Raw genomic sequence first — 19,304 nt, forward strand, 5'->3', positions numbered from 1 at the left:
AGAAATATCAGGGTAGTTCAAATGAATATGCGTTTCAATGCTTGCAGTGCTCACACTCTCCAGATAAACCTTTAGCCCCCTCAAGTGGCAAATTGTGAGCACTGATAAGTGAAATACAGTCTGGACATTCATTGCCATTGAATGAGCACTTGCATCCTTTTCCATAGTCTTCCAGCACTTCATACAATTCACAAGGATTCATTAGAAAGACAGCAATTATATTTACCCATTTAGTTACAGGAAAACAGCCTGTTACAACCGTTCTAGCCTCACATGACCATCCTTCCACATGTTGTTTCATTGACTCATGTGAGAAGCCTGAACTTCTAGAAAACACCCACTCATACTCAACCACTGCAGCACTCACAAAATGTCAATAGCACTGGCAGAGAAGTAAAAATGCATGAAAGAAAACAGACTAAACTCTTCAAATAATACTTGCTTTATTTTAAAACCATAGGCAGCAGAAGTCAAAAACAATTATAGATACAGTATATAAAACATGGTAATTCATGTGGTTCTCTATATGGCATACATTTCTTGTGTGATCGCTGATCTATCATAATGAAATGTTTGATTTGTCCAAAAGAGCAACTTTATAATCACAACATTTAATGTGTAAATGTAACAGGTGTCGATGTTAAGGGAACATTCACAATTCACATTAAAACAAGTTTATTTAGAAAACTTTCAAATCTATAAAATCAAGTGCATCTCAGTCTTCTTGGAGCAGCTAGGCTGCAGTTTATCCAATGTCCATGTCTGGTCATATCAAGTGCAGCCATGAATGATGCTACCAACAGTGAGATCCCTCTGCTTCCTGTCCACCAGATCATGAAAGTGTGCACACTGTAGCTTCCCAGCCTCTGGCTCAGTGAAGGAGGTCTTGGAGAAGACCACAGAGTCCCCATGGACTTCCACCCCATGGGCCTGGCACAGCTGGTTGGTGAGGGGGACATCCAGGGCCAGGATGTGGGCCAGCCTGTGGAGGGGGAAGCGGCAGTTCTTGCTGCTGTGTCCGTGGCTGTAGATCAGCAGCAGGTCTCTGCGACAGGTCTCTAGGTGCCGGTGCAGGGCACAGCTCTGCAGGAAGTCCAGACTGTGGGCCAATCGGAGGAGTCGTACAGGGTTGCGTTCCATGAAGGCCCGGCTCACTGACAGGGCCAGATGCATGACAGGGGAGGAGCGTATCCGCTCTGGCAGCTCCATGGTGTGCTGTGTGGCACGGCTTGAACCTGGATATATTATACATGAAATATGAGTCTTAAGAGAGAAGACCATGCACAGTAGATCACCGTGAAGATCAACATGTAGAATCGTCTAGAAATGAATATAAAATTACTGATTATGTTCTGTGGTCAGAGGCGATAGGACGACCACTTGCTGCTTTTCAGTACACTCGGCTGTCAGTTTCTCTGGCGTTTCCGCTTTTAGTGAAATTACAAGCTTGTAATTCGCAGTAACACCATCATTAATCATATGCAGCTCTTTTACACAATATTGGTCCTTTGGCCATTTCCATTATCTCATATGTACCATTGGTGAACCCAACCCTGTCCTCATAGAGGCTGTGATTCAATCATCTTTAAGAGTCGTGCTCTGTATGTCAGCTATCTGTATGAACAGCAATTTACCATCCATTTTTGTGTTTTTTACTCCCAAACTCACAGTGGATGTCTCAGTAAGTGAGTAAAATAAACAACAAGCTAGAACCTTCTCAGGTTGTCTTGCATTTATGTGAACACAATGTTGGCTACAATCCAGGGCCCAGAACTTACGAGTATTTAACCATGCATCTTTCTTACAATGGGCCAAGATGCAACATGTGTTTCCCAAAACACCACACACAGAGAACAATTGCTAAGTAAGTTGTTGGAGCATGTGTTGATACTGATAGGATCGAAAGGGTGTGTTGCTCTCAGATCATCTTTCTCCATTCAAATCTTTCCTTAACATTATAATTATTTCACAAAACTGATGACAGATCAGCTCCTATAAAGATATTACCACCTATGGCTGCAAATATTGAGGTGGCTTATCACCAATTTGGCCCATCATTGCACCAATGTTAAGCTACACATGAAACAGGTTGACAAATTACAGACAGTAGCAAAATAGAACTGATTGAACATTAAATGTATTTTAATATGATTGAAATGGGCCAATAGCTTACTGTTCATATTTTAATATGATTGAAATGGGCCAATAGCTTACTGTTCATATTTTAATGCGGTTCTCATTTTTTATTTGAAGCATCTTTTTACACATTGCTTGTTTGTATCAACTGCAAAAACAATGTCAACTTTGTGTTTGTAGTCAACTTTGTTCTGAAGTTCTCGGCGTCACGAGACAAATATTATGTGTGATTCTATGTTTAGCGGAGAACTGTGTATAAAGTGAGGCGCGAGGGCAAAAGAAAAGCATCTAACGACACATTTAGCTGTTCGATGAGTGGTCTGTGGCAGGCGTTAGATTAGAAGCGTTTAAGTGCAACGTTAATAACGATGGTTTTGGGGAAACAGCTCAGGAATTTACCGACGCTCCTACGAAGGTTCTGGCGACGAACTTAGCTTACAGATGCATTTGGGAGACTGGGCCCAGGATTACTCACCCAGGTTGTAGAGGAGACCGAGAGCCTGGAACTCCTCCTGGTTGGGGTGCTTTCCACTGGTGTAGCATTCCAGCAGCCAGCTGAGGCTCTCCTGCAGGTGGGTGTCATTGATGCGGGGGTCGTAGAGGCGCAGGGGCTCCCCACACAGCCGGTAGGAGGCGTAGATCAGGAAGCGGACTGTCCTCTCCAGCACAGCCACACAGTCAGCACCAGACACCCTCTGGATGATCATATCCTGTCTCACACTGCGCAGCCGGTCAAAGACAAAATCATACACCTAGAAATGCACAGCACAAGAAGAAATGTGTTAATGAAATGTTGCATAAAATAATATGACAAGATAACAGAAGGCATCTAGTGGAGTTGACTAGCCTCGGTCCATGGACGCAGTGTGGGGGAGGCAGCAATGTTGTCGACGAGGTAGAACACCGTCTTTAGCAGCACAGCTGGTGGTCGCAGGTCACTAGGTCGAGTGGAGTCCTTCCCTGCTGCAGGTCTGGCATACTCCTTTACTACTCCTGAGGGGTCAGCCCTGGGCCAGCGTTCCCGCTCAGTACCCGACAACACCTCAAATCGATGCAGTAAGTTCTGGGCCTCCCTGTCCTGCAGCTCGCGGATAGGACACATAGACAGGCAGACACCCCTGGGGATGGACTCCTGCCTCCTCTCCTCTTGCACTTCTCGCCATACACCCTGGTTGTGGTGTTGCCTCCAATCCCTTTCCACGGGCTGTCCTCTCCTTCTGGAGTGGGAACTATTGAAGAGACATTTTTGATCAAGCCTCAAAATACTATCACTGAGAAAGAATAGTGGCAAGTGCATAACATTAAATAAGTATAATGGACGCAGCACTAGCGGTCCTTGCAAAAGCATGTTCATAGCGGGAATGACATTATTTCATCCTTCTAGCAGTTTTACATGCAAGGCTGCCATTCAAAAGAACTAGCACGAAGAAAATGCCAGTCGACTAAGCACTCCCTGAATGTATAGCTAACGTTAGCTGGCTAGGCTGTGTGCTTGCTTGCCAGTGTTAGCTTACTGTACCGCGACTTGATTCTACATAATACTGTGAAAGATTATTTTCTTATCCATTATCTACGATGCTACAGATCATTTAAAAATTCATCTTAAAAACGTGGATAAACACTTATATTTAGATCAAACCAAACAAAAACTCACACACGACAGGACGCTCTCTTGTTGTTCATTGGTCAACTGTGACGACAACAACGTCACTTGCCAGAATGAGCCAATCAGCAACAACGAACTCCACGTTTATCGCGATGGCTCTACGTCACATCCGGCGGACGAAACTTTAGCAATAACTTGTCAAATGTATCAATTCAGTAACGGTGCTACAATGTATCCTTGCAGCAATATCATATGGATACAAATGTTTACAATTGAAACACATCCGAGGTGACGGAAATGTCTTACAATATCAAGTAATTTGAAAAGCACGTAAAATACATTACATATTGAGGTATACAATTTATTATAAAGTTTTACAAAACATTTCCCATGTTCAGTAATTAAACTATGTTAACAAAAACTATAGACTGTACATGCTATACAAGGTTCTCCAATGCTGCTTCACTGTTTGGGGCAATTTTTGGTCAAACCAAGCTCCTCCGAGAACTGCTGAATCTGAACGGTCTGGTGACGACCAGCGATGACAGCTCCACCAACTCTGAAAGACCCCCGTGAAGAAGGAAATCCTGTGGTCACCAAAACAAAAATAAACCCACTACACATGAATTAATTGTTTATCATGTCTTTGGAAAACGTTAAAGTGTCTTGAAATGACACCATAATGTTAGTGTGTTGACCTGTGTAAACACTTCGCTTATGCGTGCATACACATACAGTAAATCAGTCAAAGGGCAAGACTCACTAATAACAAGTTGAAAATTCATAATTGCTTCAAAACACTTTTTAAAAAATAACGTCTTAGGTCTCTAATCTATAGTTTTACCCTGAGAGCTGATGTTCTGTGCAGCAGCTTTCATCCCTCTCAGGCACTCAGCAGAATTCTCGTGGTCATGCTGAGCTCCCTGTGTGCACTGCAGTAACACTTCCTCACTCATCTTCAGGCTAGCAGTGACTTTACCTGCATGGGTAGGACACATTCAAACACATTCATAGGAAATCATATCATATGCGTAAGCAATAAATAAATGTTTAACTCTGATGTAGGTTTTTCGCTTCACACCAGTAAAGAAATAATTGAATAACACCAACCCAGAAACATAATTCTGTCCCCCTCAATGAAGAAGTTCTTCACTGGCAGCTCATGATGTGGATGTCGACTGCGGTGGCAAAAGGCTTGAAATTCCTCTGTGAACTGCTTGACAGCATCAGCCACAGGAGTTAGCGATGTGATCTGAAAATATAATGTTGTTTGATTGTTTTACATGTTACAAGCAATTTATCTTTTATAATTCAAATCAATAACCATCCCACAATAATATCACACGCAAAACAAAAAGGATAACAACATTTTCAGCTTCACAACTTGTTTACATAAATCAAAGATAGTTTAGGATGTATTGAGAGAAATGACCTCTGACCTGTAAATCGAGCTGGTCGTCAAGCTGCTTGTTCTTCTCATGGACATCCTTCCGTAGCTGCTCCTCTGCCTCCATCACTGATAAAATACACCCCTCCACCCCTACGTCAAATTTCTGGCTATTATTCGCCATCTGAAATCAAACAGAACAGAGTATAAGAAAAAGGTTCATCCTAATGGGTGGAATCCCAATAGAACATGTCCAATTTAGAAAAACACTAAATACAACAGTTAGTAGTTACCTTTGCTGTGAGGTAGGCCAACAAGAATATCTGCATCTCTTGGAGTCTCTTTTCATGTTCATTGTTTCTTTCAGGTTCTACTGCTGCGTTTGGTAAGACTGTCTTGTCTGTAGTATAGGTGAGACATGGCATGTTAACTTATTGTTGGTTTGTTATTATCATGAATAAAAGGACAGTTTACCTTTAAAATGGCAGATACATCAATGTCTGGGCGAAGACAGTGACCATTAAGATTGTGGATTGCAGAATACTTGTTCCAAATTGTGAAGGCTTAAGGACACTGGACATCATTGCTGGAGGATAAAAAGTGTTGTGTTGCAAGTAAGCATATGATCTCAGACTTGGGCTCTCGACACTTAACCAACTCCACATGGCCAAAGACATTGGGAAAATAAACAGGTTGCCCATGGTAGATCCCAGCCAAACATCTCACTGATCACTGAAAGCACTCACGAGTAAGATTGCAAAATGACTGAGAACCATTTGCGAAAGAGCCCACCCGTGGATAATCCCCACCTGGTTAAGGTGGGGCAGGCCTTGGTGGCACAAAGGTGGACTCATTGGTGAGGGAATTGTTCTGTGGAAAAGTACATGGATGCAATGAATTAAAATTGTGAGAACTCTAACTACTAATAAACATTAAAAAAGAAGAGATGAGCAAATGACATGAACTCATAACACTACCCTGGCGAGAGGTGCCTTTTCAACAGTTCCACTGTTGTTGTTCTCGCTGTTTTCACTCACAGCTTTGGAACTGAAAATAACATAACAGTTTAAACAAGTAGCCTAAGGGTAAATGCAGCTAATAAAAGATGGTGAGATCCACAAGATAGTGACAGCACATACGTTAACCTTACGTATCTGTACATATTTTCTTGTAACGTGTCCACAACAACACTGCTAGTTAGCAGCTGATCGCACCATCAGCAGTTACATTGCATAAATTAGATTCATATTTTGTAAACATACAATTATATTAGCATTGTACATGGATGAAGAACATGTTTATCTACCTTTCTGAATCTCCAAGCGTAGGTTTCTGACTTTTAGGAACTGACTTTTAGGAACAGCGTGTACAATTACTTTCATGTCCGGCTTGAAACAAATCCTGTGAAGATGATAGTGATACATTCTTAGCCTGTGTTACAAACCCTGTTTAGCAAATACAATATTGTTTCTTGAAATTCAAAATGTAAAATTTACTTATGAACTCGTTTATCTACAATAAATATAGACCACTATTAACGTTAATTGTATGTAAAATGTTGTAGCCATAGCTATTACATTATTAAAGGAGTTAAGTGATGTCATTAATGGCAAAGTTATATTAATTTGAGAATTTACATCAAAAGTAGATTTTTTTTGTATTTTAGCTAATCGTAAACCTTTTCTTAACCTAATTATCCTAACCTGCAACATGACTTATCCTAACCTGCTGTGTCGGAAGCACCGAGCCGGCTCTTGTAGGTGAACGTTGGGAGCCGGCTCGCATATCAGAAGAGCCGAATCTATTTATAAATATGTACAAAAATGTATATATTAATAATCAAAATATTTAAATGAATATAATTAACTAATTCAAAGAACAACAAAAAAATAATATCGGCCTAAATGCTCAAGCGCACACACATTCGATCTGACTGTCTACTCAGACTAACAGCCTCACCTGTTGATCCTGTCAATCAGACACGCAGTGTCAACCAATGAACCAAAGATGCACGAGGGAGGGCCAAGCCAACTCACTCACAGTTGCACACTTAGCAGCGAGGAGAGAGAGGAAGGACAGCTGTGAAAACAGCAGCTGGAAAATTAGTCGGAAGCACCGTAGCATTTGGATGCATTTGAATAATGTAGACAATGTTAGAGCACAGTGTAGAATTTGCCAAAAGAAAATCTCATATATAAAGCCGGTTCTATGCACAAGCATATGCTAACTGTGCACCCAACTGTGAAGCTAGCTGTAGCGGAGCTTTGAGAAACTAGTGGGCCTGCTAGTGATAGTGGTGGAGCCAGCACCTCCACACGGTGGAGATGTATCCACTCAGTCAAGTAGGCTTACTCCGCGACCCACAGCAACGCAGTCTTCTATGGACCAGTTTATGCCAAAGTCTATGTCTGTGGCAAAACAAGGCCAAATTGATATTGGATTGGCTAAAATGATTGCCACCGATTTCTAGACATTTTCGATTGTGGAGGACAGAGGTTTCAGAAATTATACCAATAGTCTAAATCCAATGTACACAATTCCAAGCAGGAAAACCCTTTCAAAATCACTTATTCCATAACTGTACGAGAGCACACAGGCTTCAGTGCGGGAAAGAGTCCAAAAAGCTACTGCAGTTTGCCTAACCACTGACTGCTGGACATCAAGGGTAACCACTTCTTACATGTCGGTTACATGTCACTTCATTGAAGATCTTTTATGTCTAGCTGTATTCTGGGCTGCTTTGAGTTCAGCGACACACATCTCAGAGAACTTGGCAGAGGAACTGTTGAGAGTGGCCAGAGAATGGCAAGTAGATGGAAAAGTAGTCTGTTGTGTTAGCGACAATGCAGTTAACATAACCAAAGCCATGAACATTTAAAAATGGACCCATCATCCATGTCTTTCCCACACAATCAACCAGATTGTAAGAGATCAAATCAAATCAAATTTTATTTGTCACATACACATGGTTAGCAGATGTTAATGTGAGTGTAGCGAAATGCTTGTGCTTCTAGTTCCGACAATGCAGTGATAACCAACAAGTAATCTAACTAACAATTCCAAAACTGTCTTATACACAGTGTAAGGGGATAAGGAACATGTACATAAGGATATATGAATGAGTGATGGTACAGAGCAGCATACAGTAGATGGTATCGAGTACAGTATATACATATGAGATGAGTGTGTAGACAAAGTAAACAAAGTGGCATAGTTAAAGTGGCTAGTGATACATGTGTTACATAAGGATGCAGTCGATGATGTAGAGTACAGTATATACATATGCATATGAGATGAATAATGTAGGGTAAGTAACATTATATAAGGTAGCATTGTTTAAAGTGGCTAGTGATATATTTACATCATTTCCCATCAATTCCCATTATTAAAATGGCTGGAGTTGGGTCAGTGTCAATGACAGTGTGTTGGCAGCAGCCACTCAATGTTAGTGGTGGCTGTTTAACAGTCTGATGGCCTTGAGATAGAAGCTGTTTTTCAGTCTCTCGGTCCCAGCTTTGATGCACCTGTACTGACCTCGCCTTCTGGATGATAGCGGGGTGAACAGGCAGTGGTTCGGGTGGTTGATGTCCTTGATGATCTTTATGGCCTTCCTGTAACAACGGGTGGTGTAGGTGTCCTGGAGGGCAGGTAGTTTGCCCCCGGTGATGCGTTGTGCAGTCCTCACTACCCTCTGGAGAGCCTTACGGTTGAGGGCAGAGCAGTTGCCGTACCAGGCGGTGATACAGCCCGCTCTGAAGGTGATGAAGCCCAATGTGGACAAAGTGAAAGCAGCTGTGGAATACTTCCACAGGAGCAAAGTAGGTGCTGAAAAACTAAAGTCTACACAACGCCAGATAGGGATGCCTGAGTTGAGGCCTAAACAAGACTGCACTACAAGGTGGAATTAAACATTTTATATGTTGAAGTGGTTTCTTGAGTCAAAGGATGCATTCATCTCTACTGTCATCTCTATTGTCAATGCACCTGTTAATGCTCTGACCCAGGAAGAATGGGAGGTGGTGGAGGAGGTGTGCAGAGTCCTGGAACCCTTTGAGCAGGTCACAGTGGAGATCAGTGGAGAGAGGTACAGTAAGCAGTTATTACTACATCATTATTTAATCCAGTATTATATATGTATATGAGCAGTAGGTGAGAATGTAGTATCAGTAGACAAAACATGAAGCTGAACTAATAAATTACTGTTCTCTCTTTTCAGCTAGGTTACAGCCTCAAAAATTATACTCCTGTATAAGGGTCTGCAGCGAATCACAGCCAGCCGCCAGAGAGAAGCAAATGTAACCACAGGACATGTGACAGAGTTGGTGGACACCCTATGGTCATCAATGGACAGAAAGTTCCTCAGAAGGGAATATAATCACGTGCTATCAGAAACCGTTGCACTTGACCCCAGGTTTAAGAAGTTAGCCTTCGGTGATGCCAGAGCGATTGATGAGGCTCTTCAAAGAATAACCTCAGCAGCAGGGAGGGACAGCCCCAGCAGTCAGCTGGCTCAGACACCAGGGCAACAGGAAGAGGGGTCAGATGGAGCAGAAGCACCAGCAGTAGTGCCACAAACGTCTGCTGTTTGGATGCTGTTTGACGAGAGAGCAACTGGGGATGCAGCACGAAGGAATCCCTCAGCAGATGCCATAATGGAGGTCCGATCCTATTTGGATGAGCCACTCCTCCAAAGATCTGCAGATCCTCTGAGCTGGTGGAAGAACAAGGCCTCTGTCTACCCACAGCTTACTAAAGTCATGACAGGGAGACTCTACATAGTGGCCACATCTGTTCCCTCTGAGAGGGTCTTCTCGAAAACGGGACAAATAATTACTGAAAGAAGAAACCGCACCAGCCCCTCGAAAGTGAGGCAGCTTGCATTTCTGAATGCAAAGCTCTCATTAAAAGCAAAATATGGTCAGCATTGCTGTGTGCTGCTGGTTATAACATGGCAATAAAGAAGAGAGAGAAAATAGGGACCAGTTTAATGTTTTAAGTGGGATGCTGCAGTTTTGCACGTTGTTCTTTATTTTTCTTTGATATGGTGCAATATTCTATTATGCTGTTCAGATTGTATTAGTTTTGAATGGTTAGATTTATATCCACTTTGTTTATGTACATTCAAAAGTTGTACTTTAAATGCAAATGTTTAATAGCATTCTTTTTCATGACAAAAGGTAGAGTATGATTTCATTTAATCATTTATTTAGAATTGTTTTAACACCAATCATTCTCGCAAACTGTTTGACTTGAAAAAATACATAACATATTTTTTAAAGAGCCGTTTGGGAGCCAAAAGAGCCGGCTCTTTTTGGTGTGCTGAGCCGAACGAGCCGGCTCACTGAAAAGATCCAGAATGCCCATCACTATGTCAACTTTGAATATGTCAAATAACACTATTTGACGCATCAAATAAGCTTGTTGACCAATCAGGACTTGAATATGACTGCACGTCACGTAATAATTGAACACGTTCATACATTTTTTACGTAGTTATTAAACATTGATTACACTATCACTCGTATTTCATGTCACAACGATTCATGATCATGCCGCTGCCGCACGAGCGCAGACACACTTTCCCTTGCTCTGGACAGTGCTGGTCATAAAAAAGCTATCTAGCTGATTTTATTTTTTATTTAACCTTTATTTAACTAGGCAAGTCGTGGATGCATGATGGATGGATGCAAACAATGTCGCCCCCCACCCAAAAAAACTATGTTCTTCCCCAAAAACATAGCAAAGTTTAGTTTCAGAAACATAGTTTCAGTAGCTATAGTTAGCTAGCTAACTATCTAACTAGGTGTCATCATCTAAAATAACCCTTATTTATAAGACAGTTCTTATTTGATTAATGGTCGGAGCCAACTATATGAAGCTATTTTTTTAAATATTTTTTTTCACCTTTATTTAACCAGGTAGGCTAGTTGAGAACAAGTTCTCATTTGCAACTGCGACCTGGCCAAGATAAAGCATAGCAGTGTGAACAGACAACACAGAGTTACACATGGAGTAAACAATTAACAAGTCAATAACACAGTAGAAAAAAAGAGTGTATATACATTGTGTGCAAAAGGCATGAGGAGGGAGGCGAATAATTACAATTTTGCAGATTAACACTGGAGTGATAAATGATCAGATGGTCATGTACAGGTAGAGATACTGGTGTGCAAAAGAGCAGAAAAGTAAAAAAATATAAACAGTATGGGGATGAGGTAGGTAAAATTGGGTGGGCTATTTACCGATAGACTATGTACAGCTGCAGCGATTGGTTAGCTGCTCAGATAGCAGATGTTTGAAGTTGATGAGGGAGATAAAAGTCTCCAACTTCAGCGATTTTAGCCGCAATAGTGGAATTTGCGGTTCACCTTCAAAATAAAGTCCATTGTTGAAAGTGATGTAAATTAAAACAAATGGTGGAATCGTGCCATAATGGAATAGATCATGCTAAACATGTTTGGAATGTTATATAAATGTAACAAAATACAATAATTGGTTAATTTGACAAAATATGTTAATCACACTGGATCTATTAGACTATAGAATTGCATTGGGAGCATACTTATTTCACTGTACAGCCTTACCTATAGAGTGTGGATCAATGACATGGGGTACCAGTCTGCTCAGTGACACCCAGAGAACATTAGGGCCGTAACTCTTATTGCTGGACTCTGAAACCACTGTGAATTGAGCAACATTTATTGTACCAGTTAACCTACGATGTGAATTGAACACTATTCCAGAGGAAAAACAATACAATGTGGATGTTTTGGTGCCTGATAACTCTGAGGAGGACTTTGGGAAAAAAGCACTTTATTGCTCCACATTCTAACACTCCAACCTCGTTTAACATTATCTAGTCTAAACATGGCAGGATTCCACCAATTGTAACCTTCTGCATCACTTTCAAAGAGGGACTTTTATTTTGAAGGCAAAACGATGACTAAATGACTACTGACCAGTAGTACTCACATCTGCAGCCATGAAGTGTTTGAAAGGCTAGTCATAGCTCACATCAACACCATTATCCCAGAAACCCTAGACCCACTCCAATTTGCATACCGGCCCAAGAGATCCACAGATGACAAAAATCCTGTAATGTGATTTTCTGGATATATTCTTCTCATTTTGTCTGTCACAGTTGAAGTATACCTATGATGAAAATTACAGGCCTCTCTCATCTTTTTAAGTGGGAGAACTTGCACAATTGGTGGCTGACTAAATACTTTTTTGCCCCACTGTATATAGCTAGCTTGCTAAAAAAAAAGTGTCCCCCTGCAAAAAAAGAAACGCCCCTTTTTCAGGACCCTGTCTTTCAAAGATAATTTGTAAAAATCCAAATAACTTCATAGATCTTCATTGTAAAGGGCATGACAATGCCACCAGCCATACTTCTCGTTCTGTGCGTGATTTCCTGCAAGACAGGAATGTCAGTGTTCTGCCATGGCCAGCGACGAGTCCGGATCTGAAACCCATTGAGCACGTCTGGGACCTGTTGGATTGGAGAGTGAGGGTTAGGGCCATTCCCCCCCAGAAATGTCCGGTGCCTTGGTGGAAGAGTGGGGCAACATCTCACAGCAAGAACGGGCAAATCTGGTGCAGTCCATGAGGGGGCGATGCACTGCATTACTTAATGCAGCTAGTGGCCACACCAGATACTGACTGTTACTTTTTATTTTGACCCCAACCTTTGTTCAGGGACACATTATTCCATTTCTGTTAGACACATGTCTGTGGAACATGTTCAGTTTGTCTCAGTTGTTGAATCTTAAGTTCATACAAATATTTACACATGTTAAGTTTGCTGAAAATAAACGCAGGTGACAGTGAGAGGACGTTTATTTATTTTTTTGCTGTGTGTATGTGTATACACACTACTGTTCAAAAGTTTGGGGACACTTAGAAATATCCTTGCTTTTGAATTAAAAGCACTTTTTCCCCCATTAAAATAACATCAAATTGATCAGAAATACAGTAGACATTTTAATGTTGTAAATGACTATTGTAGCTGGAAATGGCTTACAGAGGCCCATTATCAGCAACCATCACTCCTGTGTTCTAATAGCACGTGTTAGCTAATCCAAGTTTATAATTTTAAAATAGTAATTGATCATTAGAAAACCCTTTTGCAATTATGGTAGCACAGCTGAAAACTGTTGTCCTGATTAAAGAACCAATAAAACTGTCCTTTAGACTAGTTGAGTGTCTGGCTTTAAAAGATTCTGATAGGCTAATTGACATCGTTTAAGTCAATTGGAGGTGTATCTGTGAATGTATTTCACTGTCTACCTTCAAACTCAGTGCCTCTGCTTGACATCATGAGACAATCAAAATAAATCAGCCAAGACCTTAGCAAACAAATTGTAGACCTCAACAAGTCTGGTTCATCCTTGGGAGCAATTTCCAAACGCCTGAAGGTACCACGTTCATGTGTACAAACAATAGTACGCAAGTATAAACACCATGGGACCACACAGCCGTCATACCGCTCAAGAAGGAGAAGCATTCTGTCAGTCCCAGAAAAACAGCAATGGACCGTATGAAGATGCTGGAGGAAACAGGTACAAAAGCATCTATATCCACAGTAAAACGAGTCCTATATCAACATAACCTGAAAGGCGCTCAGCAAGGAAGAAGCCACTGCTCCAAAACAGCCATAAAAAAAGCCAGACTACGTTTTGCAACTGCACAAGGGGACAAAGATTGTACTTTTTGGAGAAATGTCCTCTGGTCTGATGAAACAAAAATACAACTGTTTGGCCATAATGCCCATTGTTATGTTTAGAGGAAAAAGAGGGAGGCGTGCTAGCTGAAGAACACCATCCCAACCGTGAAGCACGGGGGTGGCAGCATCATGTTGTGGAGGTGCTTTGCTGCAGGAGGGACTGGTACACTTCACAAAATAGATGGCATCATGAGGTAGGAAAATGATGTGGATATATTGAAGCAACATCTCAAGACATCAAGTTAAAGCTTGGTCGCAAATGGGTCTTCCAAATGGACAATGACCCCAAGCATTTTTCCAAAGTTGTGGCAAAATGGCATAAGGACAACAAAGTCAAGGTATTGGAGTGGAAATCACAAAGCCCTGACCTCACAATCCCATAGAAATTTGTGGGCAGAACTGAAAAAGCGTGTGCGTTCAAGGACGCCTACAAACCTGACTCAGTTACACCAGCTCTGTCAGGGGGGCCAAAATTCACCCAACTTATTGTGGAAATCTTGTGGAACGCTACCCAAAATGTTTGACCCAAGTTAAACCATTTAAAATTGTAATTGAGTGTATGTAAATTTCTGACCCACTGGGAATGTGATGAAAGAAATAAATGCTGAAATAAATTATTCTCTCTACTATTATTCTGACATTTTACATTCTTAAAATAAAGCGGTGATCCTAACTGACCTAAGACAGGTAATTTTTACTAGGATTAAATGTCAGGAATTGTGAAAAACTGAGTTTAAATGTATTTGGCTAGGGTGTATGTAAACTTCCAACTTCAACTGTAGATATTATATTTAAAAAATCAGCTGCTTCCAGCTACAAGTAATTTACAACATTAACAATGTCTACACTGTATTTCTGATCAATTTGATGTTATTTTAATGGACAAACTGTGCTTTTCTTTCATAAACAAGGTCATTTCTAAGTGACCCCAAACTTTTGAACGGTAGTGTATATACATTGACTTTAGCGTTGGAAAATTGGCTTAGTCTCGTAATGAGGAGCCTGTAAAACGTTGCTAGATTCATAAACATATTTTTGAAATGTATTGGAAAAAATGATTTAACTCTAAAACTAGCTAACCGGCTATGGGTAACTGTAGCTAGCTACCTGACAGGAGTGCTAGCTAGATACGTTAGCTCAGTAGGTACAGTAATAGCTTTAGGGTGGTTGTTTTTTAAGCTCCACTTCAAGATTTCCACCAAGAACGTTGCCTCTCCGACCATCACTCTCCCTTGCTTGGGAAAGGGACATTTTTAAGGTACACTCCGATGTGACGATGTGATTCAAGGGCTGAGGGCTGTCTACTTCGAGTTTGAAACACAGTCAGTCTCTCTTACCCAGTACACTTTAGCCTGATTGCCAGTCTGTTTGTGATGTCATGTACAAAATGGCTTGACTATGCTCGGTGGCGATGGCAAGAACACAACACCCCCCTACCCTTCTCCCACACCCTTCTGCGTGTGCACTTGCTCACTCCTCATGAATTGAAACATTGTATTGGTATTAACATGGGCTTAACTAATTGTGTAACATATTTTTTTACTCCGTGTTTAGTGGGACTGAACCGAAGTGCAGGCACTATATTGCTGTAACAGTGCCTAGTTGATAAATGTTGATAGATGTTGGATCTTAGGGATTACATATGGATGTCAACCATTGAGTTCTATACAGCTTTGATGAATCTTCAGTTGAACAAGCGTATATTGACAGTACATGTACAGTAATGCAGTGTTCTGCAACTCCAGTCCTGGCAATTTACTGTATGTGCATGTTTTTATTCAAGCCCATTAATATCACACCTAATTCAAATCATGGTCTTCAGCCTTTGGGCCAGCTAACCAATATCTGTAACGATGTGTTTAAGAGACAAGTGCTCATTGTGCAGATGTATTTATGTTTTCAATAAATATTTGAAGAGGAAATATAAAGGTAACTGCCAAACTAAAGGAAACACCAACATAAGGGCTTCAATAGGTTGCTGAACCAGCAGAACAGTTTCAATGTTTTTTTACTAGGCAAGTCAGTTAAGAACAAATTCTTATTTTCAATGACAGCCTAGGACCAGTGGGTTAACTGCCTGTTCAGGGGCAGAACGACAGATTTGTACCTTGTCAGCTCGGGGACTTGAACTTGCAACCTTCCAGCTACTAGTCCAACGCTCTAACCACTAGGCTACCCTGCCGCCCTCAACATGAAACATTCTCAACATGAAAGTCCTAAACTTCCCTAGAGGCACCAGAGAGTCAAGATGTAGGGAGTTTTGTAGGCTGTTCAAAAAATGGGGGCACCAAAACTGATGGCAGATTTACCGAAATCAGTACGTAGTTGTGGAACCTTGAGTTAACCATCCCTGTGAACGGGTTTGGCGTGTCATATGTTTACATTTTAACAGTGAAGTGAGGGAGGTCGGAAGCTTGTGTAAACAAAGAGGGAATAATGGTGTGATCTACGGGACTTTAATGAGGACCATCCTTTTGATACAGGATGCAGTGATGGGTATTAAAACACGTGTGATAAAGTGAAGGGCACTATGGTGGACTGCATCCAATGGTTGGAGAGTAGTGGCTGCTGCATTCCGATAGATGGTGTCACCGTAGTCAAGAACTGACACGAAAGTTGACTGTACAATCTGCTTCCTGCTGTTTAGGGAGAGGTATGATCTAGTTACAGTATATAAAATAAGCCTTTAAATCTCAGCTTCTTAACTAGCTCTTCCGTATGTCATTTTTTTAAACGTCAAATTATTGTCAACCCAAAAGGCCAGATATTTATAGGATGAAAGAACCATCCAAGGCATAAATGTGTAAGCCATCTGAAATATTTCTAAGAGAATTAGAAAACAGCATGTGTTAAGTCCTAAGTTTAAATCAACAAGGATTTTCTGCGGAATTGCAACTCCAACAGCCTGGTCAGTTGTAGGGGCAATAGCATATGTAGGTTTCATCTGCATACAGGTGATTGTTACAGGTTTTTGCAGATTGACCAATATTATTTGTATAAATAGTTAAGATGTCCCAAAATCTACCCCCGTGGGTTACCTTTAGTAATATCGAGATTACTTGACACCATCAGAAAGCACATATTGTGTCCTGTCTGACAGATAGTTTCCAAACCACTTGCAAGACGTCTGGTCGAGGCCCATTTCAGACAACCTTTGAATGAGTAGGGGATGCTCAACAGTATCAAAGGCCTTGGATAGGTCTGTAAATATGGCAGCCCAGTTGTTCCTATGATCTGAGCAATTTAGTATAATATTTAAGAAACTGTGCTATGTCCAGTTCTAAAACCAGACTGGTACACATTATAATATCATTTAAGTTATAAAAGGTACTTGACAATTTGCCAGTGATTCTAATATTTTTGCAAGGCAAGATTAGTTTAGTAATTGGGCAGTAGTTATCTAGGTCAGGATCTCCACCAATGGGGACGGCATGTGCTGCCTTCCAGATATTAGGGATAGAACCAGAAGCAATTGTTAAATTAAAATGTGGGTCAAAGGTTCTAAAATGAGGGGGGCAGAACGCTGCAGTAGAAAGGGATCTTGTGTATTTTTTGTTGTTGTTGACACAAATGTTTTGCAAGACACTTAATACATAATAGACATAAAATGGTTCAAATGGGGGGGGGAAAGGGTGAGAGCAGAGAATGGTGCACTTCCAGGCCATGTTAAGAGGTGAATATAGGTCTCCCTCTAGTGGAACTTGAGGTATTTTCAGAAACCATTCTGTCAAATAGATGGCCAGCGGAGGCTAAATGGTAATTAAAAAGCACCAACAATGTCATTTATGTGTCTGTTATGGGAGCAGAGGCATGTCATGACCTGCTGGGGCAAAGAATTGACCACATTCCAGAATTTAGCTGGATTTCCACCCCTCTCAGATACACAATTCAAGAAGTATGTTGACTTTGCTTTTCGAACCAGAGTATGACATCTATTCTTCAAAGAGAGAGAGAGCACACACCCACACATACAACCCCAGGTCATACAGGAAATGCTGCTCATTGCAAGTGTTCAATTGGGTTGTGATCTGGTAACAGACACACACACTTTAAAACCCCTATTTGCCTTTTAGACCTATTTCAAAGTCAGATCTTTTCTTCTAGCCATGGTAGCCAAAATACTGGGCAACTGGGCGTTTTTATACATGACCCTAAGCATGTTGGGATGTTAATTGCTTTATTAACTCAGTAACCACACCTGTGTGGAAGCACCTGCTTTCCATATACTTTGAATTCCTAATGGTTTCCTTGATTATGGCAGTTACCTGTAGTTTACATGTTGTCAACAATTTGATTCTAAGCCAACCACGCCTGTTTTTGTCCACGGTTGCACACACATTGCTTTTGTTACTGAACAACCCACCCTTCCATAATGCATGACCTCGAAGGTTCATCACAAGACTTCTTCCAGTCAGCCACAAGAGGTCAGGTTTGTCCTCTGAGAATGTAACAAATATCCTGTATTTTCTGCTTCATTGTTCAGGGATGGAACATGACAAGGTAAATTAGAGATGCATAGGGTCAGACATTATTCTTGTTATCAATCGAGAGAAGGTATCATGCAACAAATGTCTCAAATAGTAGAGAAACTTCTTACGGATCTGACATCGTAATGCACATTTGTAATGTGAGGCGCAGAATCTCAGGCAGTAAACAGGAGAATTGAACAAGATTTAAATAATGGCTTTAATTTTCCATAGTATCAATTTTCCCAATGTTAAATGTCTGGCATCGGCTTTCCTTCTGGGCTCGGGCTAGTATTAACATTTGATTGCTCCAGCTCAACGTTTGATAAATGGTTTGCACATGTCTGATGTGTCTTGTCCAGACGGCCAAGCTGCAGCTGGCAAAGCAGAAGGCCCAGGATCACCCAGTGGATGAGGGCTGTCAGGAGAAGATCCAGGAGATCAAGCAGGAGTAAGTGCAGATTTTACCCCTGCTTTCAGGGCTTTATCTCCCCATTGACTCACCCATTCCCTCAATGAGCTGACTCTAAAAATGGAGTGTTGTAGCTGCTGAAGAAGCTCAGTGTCTCGTTAAGCTGCTCCATTGTCATGTCTGATCACTGATGTCATTTTTCATTAGGCCTACCTGCTGTTTGCATGCAGACTACTCGCAGGAATGCACTCAATCCTCTTATACCTCTGTCTCCCCTCCTGCAGCATCATCAAAAATAAAGAGGCCCCGAGTGAGATCCTGCAGAACTTTAAATACGACTAGGAGGAGTCGTAGTGATGGGGACTCCCTGGAGGCTGCTGCCCAGACAGGGATTGATGGACTGCTCTGCTACAACTTTCCTCTTTGTATTAATTTGCCTAAGTTATTGATCCCTCCCTCACACCACCTGACTGCTGCAGTTTCTTGCATCCCAGAGTCATTCCATACCGTGTGTCTCTGCATGTGTATGCCTGTGTGTCCTTAGCAAAAAAAGGCTTTTTTTCTCCTGTCCT

At 41.3% G+C, this 19,304-nt stretch overlaps 2 protein-coding genes and 1 long non-coding RNA gene across 3 annotated transcripts; 1 reads left to right on the forward strand and 2 right to left on the reverse strand.

Moving 5' to 3' along the window:
- Positions 1-424: 424 nt before the first annotated feature.
- sac3d1 (SAC3 domain containing 1) lies at positions 425-3,868 on the reverse strand. Its single transcript, XM_046302649.1, has 4 exons — positions 3,791-3,868; positions 2,984-3,365; positions 2,612-2,888; positions 425-1,235 (listed from the first exon to the last, which is right to left on the reverse strand). Exons 1-4 carry the CDS (start codon positions 3,817-3,819, stop codon positions 772-774), a joined length of 1,152 nt encoding a protein of 383 aa, XP_046158605.1. The 5' UTR covers positions 3,820-3,868; the 3' UTR covers positions 425-771.
- A 221-nt stretch (positions 3,869-4,089) lies between these two features.
- LOC123997924 lies at positions 4,090-6,838 on the reverse strand. Its single transcript, XM_046302650.1, has 8 exons — positions 6,767-6,838; positions 6,436-6,530; positions 6,107-6,176; positions 5,423-5,999; positions 5,182-5,313; positions 4,853-4,994; positions 4,587-4,721; positions 4,090-4,329 (listed from the first exon to the last, which is right to left on the reverse strand). Exons 4-8 carry the CDS (start codon positions 5,552-5,554, stop codon positions 4,205-4,207), a joined length of 666 nt encoding a protein of 221 aa, XP_046158606.1. The 5' UTR covers positions 5,555-5,999; positions 6,107-6,176; positions 6,436-6,530; positions 6,767-6,838; the 3' UTR covers positions 4,090-4,204.
- Positions 6,839-14,921: 8,083 nt separating this feature from the next.
- LOC123996420 lies at positions 14,922-19,299 on the forward strand. The gene is made up of 3 exons (XR_006831986.1): positions 14,922-15,112; positions 18,683-18,771; positions 19,017-19,299. It is a non-coding gene; the product is annotated as an uncharacterized LOC123996420 (long non-coding RNA).
- The last annotated feature ends 5 nt before the right edge of the window (positions 19,300-19,304 follow it).

This window comes from Oncorhynchus gorbuscha, linkage group LG15, assembly GCF_021184085.1.
Source record: "Oncorhynchus gorbuscha isolate QuinsamMale2020 ecotype Even-year linkage group LG15, OgorEven_v1.0, whole genome shotgun sequence".
Taxonomy (NCBI): domain Eukaryota; kingdom Metazoa; phylum Chordata; class Actinopteri; order Salmoniformes; family Salmonidae; genus Oncorhynchus; species Oncorhynchus gorbuscha.

Bases quoted from the DNA above. Each gene is read 5' to 3' on its own strand.
- sac3d1 (XM_046302649.1), bottom strand. From the start codon at position 3,819: ATGAACAACAAGAGAGCGTCCTGTCGTGT. The intron at 3,366-3,790 runs GTGAGTTTTTGT...TCTCTTCAATAG, and splicing joins AAGAGAGCGTCCTGTCGTGT to TTCCCACTCCAGAAGGAGAG. The intron at 2,889-2,983 runs GCTAGTCAACTC...GTGCATTTCTAG, and splicing joins CACTGCGTCCATGGACCGAG to GTGTATGATTTTGTCTTTGA.
- LOC123997924 (XM_046302650.1), bottom strand. From the start codon at position 5,554: ATGCCATGTCTCACCTATACTACAGACAAGACAGTCTTACCAAACGCA. The intron at 5,314-5,422 runs GTAACTACTAAC...GTTTGATTTCAG, and splicing joins TGGCCTACCTCACAGCAAAG to ATGGCGAATAATAGCCAGAA. The intron at 4,722-4,852 runs GTTGGTGTTATT...CTACCCATGCAG, and splicing joins GGACAGAATTATGTTTCTGG to GTAAAGTCACTGCTAGCCTG.